Genomic DNA, 4,286 nt, shown 5'->3' on the forward strand with positions numbered 1-4,286 from the left:
GGTGTTTTCTCACCAGAGCCTCTGCAGCCTTGACAATATTTTTGGTACTAGGATATGCTTTATGCTTATATATTTCAGCAGCCATTCCATCCAGTATGTTGTGTTTTTGATCCCTAGTCAAGCTTACAGTTTTCCCCTCTGTGACAAATGCATAGTTGCCCTCTCTTAGAGCATGCTCCACCTCGTAGGAGAATGTTGGAATAACAAATATCTCTGGCCATCGGCAAAGACGATCTGGTGAATCGGTGTTATCAGACAGTAACACTGTATCGTCTGTGCTGGTTGAACTGAGATCTGGCTCAAGATCTCTAATTATCTTAATGGTTGCCTTGGATGGTAGGTCCTCGATGTTGACTAAATTGCATAGGGCATTGTCAAATTCTGGGTCTTGAAACTGAAGCCGAAGGTTATAGGCAAGGTTCAACTTATTTTTTATCTCAATTATGAGGGCATTTACAGTCTCAGGACGAGAGGGCAAAATAAGCCTCTCAGCATTGACATCATCAAGGATGACCCTTAGTCTCAGGACATCAGTCCCTTCCATTTACACTGTATTAGGGAAACCTGTAATATAAAACAGACAGAGATACTCCAGGTGCTGACGCTGTTTTTCAATAGCTGCCTAGACCACCCACACATTATCTATCTGTAGCTTCATTAACCATACAGACAAGAGAGTGGTAACAATCTAAAAATCACACTCACCCAAAATGTCAAACTATTTTTTTTTTTAAAGTAAGTATTGATTAAACATTTGAAAACAGAGTATGGTATAATTGGGACACCCTACATTTAACCACCACATTCAGGGTCCGAAATTAACTTTTTTGGCTCACCTGCCACGGGGACTGGTAGATGAAAAAATCCACCAGCCAAGCATATTTTTTACCGGCCAAAATAATAAACAGCCTTTTTGTCTCACATATACATTTATTTCAGTACATTTAATTGAGATAAGGTATTTATGTTGAATAAATAAGAGTACATAGAAGTAAAAACAGAGCAACAAATAATAAGATATGGAAGATGTGAGCATGGAACTAGTGCTCATAACAGTACATTTGAAGGTTTCGTAAAACTATCCGATACTTAATCTAATGAACTTAAACCTCATAGTCATCCGACTCCTCACTCTCTACCACAATTACCCCTTTTGCATGGTCCATGAATTCTGGCCTCCTACTCCTAACAGAGTCTTGGTGCCACAGCATCACAGCTTTGCTTGGATCATACTCCCTGATCTCTGGAGAGGACAGCTGGACCATAAGGAGATCTGACAGTGTATCAGACTTTAGGTTGGAGCGCCAATCGGTTTTCACCTGTTTCATGGTACTAAAACCTCTTTCACATTCAGCTGTGGAGGCAGGGAAGGACAGGACTAGGTCAACCAATGCCAGCAAATCAGGGCAGGAATGCTGATGGCTCCTGTTGACATGGAACCAGGATATCTTCTCCAGGGACTGGGGCTCTTGGTATATCAGCACCTTCAGGACTGTCCACTGGTCAGGGATTCTTTCAACATGAATGCCAGAGGCCTCAAGGACAGGCTTGAAGTGGTCCACCAAGGTTTCCAGTTCAGTGTCACCAAAATCTAGAATAATGTTATACAACATTACAACATTACAACAAGCATCATGCAGTTTTACTTCTCAAACTATAAAAATATGATCATGAACCTGACTGCCCTGTAATACAAAACATAAAGTAACCTGCTGCTGCATCTCCTGACTCTGGCCAGTTGGTGAAGCTAACCAGCTTGGTTGCACACAGGACCCCTATACTGGCATCCTGGAACCTGGTAGTCATACTCTCCACTAGACTGTCAATCATTTTGTCCTGTGAGGCGACGTGGGTCTTTATGTCACCTCTGGTCAGTGAAATTCCCTCATAGCTGTTGGCCATTGTGGCCTTCATCATGGGCCCTTTTCTGATGACAAAATGCTCAGTTTCCCATTCTATACAAGACACTCTTTCACATTCTCCCTCTCTTATTGATGTAGTAATCATTTCTATTAATTCTCTTTAAGTATTTCTTATTGCAGCTTAAATTAACATACTTGGTTTTGTACTTCTTAAGTACTGCCTGTGTTGAGCACAAGGAGCTGTGGGCTTCTGCTATGGTGATTGTGGACCTCTGCAGACAGGCAGACAGGTTGCTCAGGTGGGTTAGTGTGTCATGCAGGAAGCCACAGAAGTGGATAACAACAGCCTCCCTCACAGTACTATAGTATTTCCTGGCCTTTGCTTGCTGGACACCTCTGACATTTTGGGCATCAGCAGATTGAATCTAAAATGCATTAAGAACAAAGACATACAAATAGACAATTACTTGCTGTTAAAAAATAATAATGACATGTTTTATTAGTGTATAAAGTATTGACCAATTTTAAAATTATTTCTTATGTACTTGACAATTGACATTACATATTGATGATGACTTTTGGAGTACATAATATACCGTAGCAATCTAGACCAATACCTGTTCCAGGTGCTGGACAAGCCCCTGGTAACCTCGCAGGAAGTGATCCAGTGCACGCAATAGGTGTCCTACCCATCGGGTCCCGCCAATTCTGGTGGGCACCAGTGGTGTGTGCCCAAGAGCCTGAAAGCTGTTTATGAGGTTTGCCCTGTTCAGTGAACTGGTGTGGTAGAATGTATAAAGCCCACTGAGGAGGTCTTCTATTTTCTGAAACATCACGTTGGAACGGATGGCATCAGAAAAGGCGAGTTCAAGGCGGTGTGCCATACAGTGGATGCCGATGATGTAGGCCCTGTCCCCCTTCAGCCGGCTGACCACACCACTCTTGGCTCCAGTCATAACGGCAGCGCCATCAGTTCCCAGAGCGACCAACTTACTCTCCCACCCATCACACACTCCCTCCATGATGTCGCTGATGGCTTTACTTATATGTGCGGCATCTGCCTTCTCCACTGCATTAATTCCAACAAACTTAGACTCGATCTTGCCCTTGTGACAGAATCTGACATACACTAACTCCTCCTCTTTTACAGAGCTGTCTGTGGAGCCATCTGACATGATGGAGAGAAATTTTGTGTTTTCTAGATTTTCTCTGATGTTGTTTCTCTCCACCTCTGCAATATAATGCATAAACTCTTTGGCCTGCTTCTCATTTCTGTATGTTGACCCCACAGCAAATCCTTTTTGTTCATCCAAACTGGAAAAATCAAGCATTCAAATTAATTAAATAAAATTAATTTTAATTTTTAACAGTAAAAATTAAAATAATTAACAGTATGCATGCTAGCCCATAGCTTCGTATAAAATGCTAGTCTAGCTACAAGAGGAAAAACTTTTTTACTTACTCGCACATCCACTCGAAGTCAGAAAGTGGCCTGGCCTTCTTGCCAATGGCATGTACAGTCCTAAACAGTAGCTTCATCTTCTTGCTGGTCTGCTCTGACATTGCCATTAGCGCTGTCACGGAAGTTTTCAAGAGTAGAGGCTCCGATTGTGCCAGGGACACAGACACGCAGGCAATGTGACACTTGCTGTATTCATGGTCACGAATGTTCTCAAGTTTCATCGTTTTATTTCCAATGACAAATGAGTTGTTTCTATTTTTATCTTTAGCATACTGGCGACACACAGAACAACTCATCACGACAGCGTCAGAATCATATTGTAGCCATCCTCTTGACAATCCGTTATCTCCAAACCTCCATTTCTCACAAAACTTTCTTTTATGTAATTCGTCCCCCTTTTCGTCTGTGGGTTTTCTTTTCAAAGGTTGGCTCACTCCTGGTAAATATCGCCACATAACAGCTAATAAGCGGCAGCTAGCTGCAGACCGGTTACTCCCGCGAGACTTGGAGCGCTCGTTCTGTGGCTAGCTAATCTCGTCCCAAGATTAGGATGCACACACACGCAAGGTCTCTCCCTCTCTCACGCGCGTGCGCTACACGGTTTGGAGCACAGAATGTGCGAGATCTTGCTCGCTCGCTCAAGATTCCGGTAGATTTTAACTAATTTGCGGGCATCAGGGAGCCGCTATCAATATGCGGGAGACTTGGATGTCTGGAACATTCACCCGCCAGTGTGACGGATAGCTTTTGAGGTTGACTCGCCAAACGGAAAATCTACCCGCATTTGGCGCTTGGCGGGTGTTAATTTCGGACCCTGACCACATTGCATCCATTTACCTTTGTGATGATACATTGGTCATAGTGTAAAATAGACATTACCTTTAATTATGTTGTCCAGTGTGTCCGATAAGGTGATCACTAGTGTTCATTGAAGGTCCAGACAGATCTTTAGCCTCCCTCAG

The 4,286-nt window shown here is 43.0% G+C and overlaps 1 protein-coding gene across 1 annotated transcript; it reads right to left on the reverse strand.

Moving 5' to 3' along the window:
* Positions 1-1,026: 1,026 nt before the first annotated feature.
* Positions 1,027-3,080, reverse strand: LOC143752260 (zinc finger protein 862-like). Its single transcript, XM_077245405.1, has 3 exons — positions 2,480-3,080; positions 2,058-2,287; positions 1,027-1,591 (listed from the first exon to the last, which is right to left on the reverse strand). Exons 1-3 carry the CDS (start codon positions 3,035-3,037, stop codon positions 1,582-1,584), a joined length of 798 nt encoding a protein of 265 aa, XP_077101520.1. The 5' UTR covers positions 3,038-3,080; the 3' UTR covers positions 1,027-1,581.
* Positions 3,081-4,286: the final 1,206 nt, after the last annotated feature.

The sequence above is a fragment of the Siphateles boraxobius genome, unplaced genomic scaffold, assembly GCF_051911475.1.
Source record: "Siphateles boraxobius isolate OS27281-9 unplaced genomic scaffold, OSU_SipBor_1 102, whole genome shotgun sequence".
Taxonomy (NCBI): domain Eukaryota; kingdom Metazoa; phylum Chordata; class Actinopteri; order Cypriniformes; family Leuciscidae; genus Siphateles; species Siphateles boraxobius.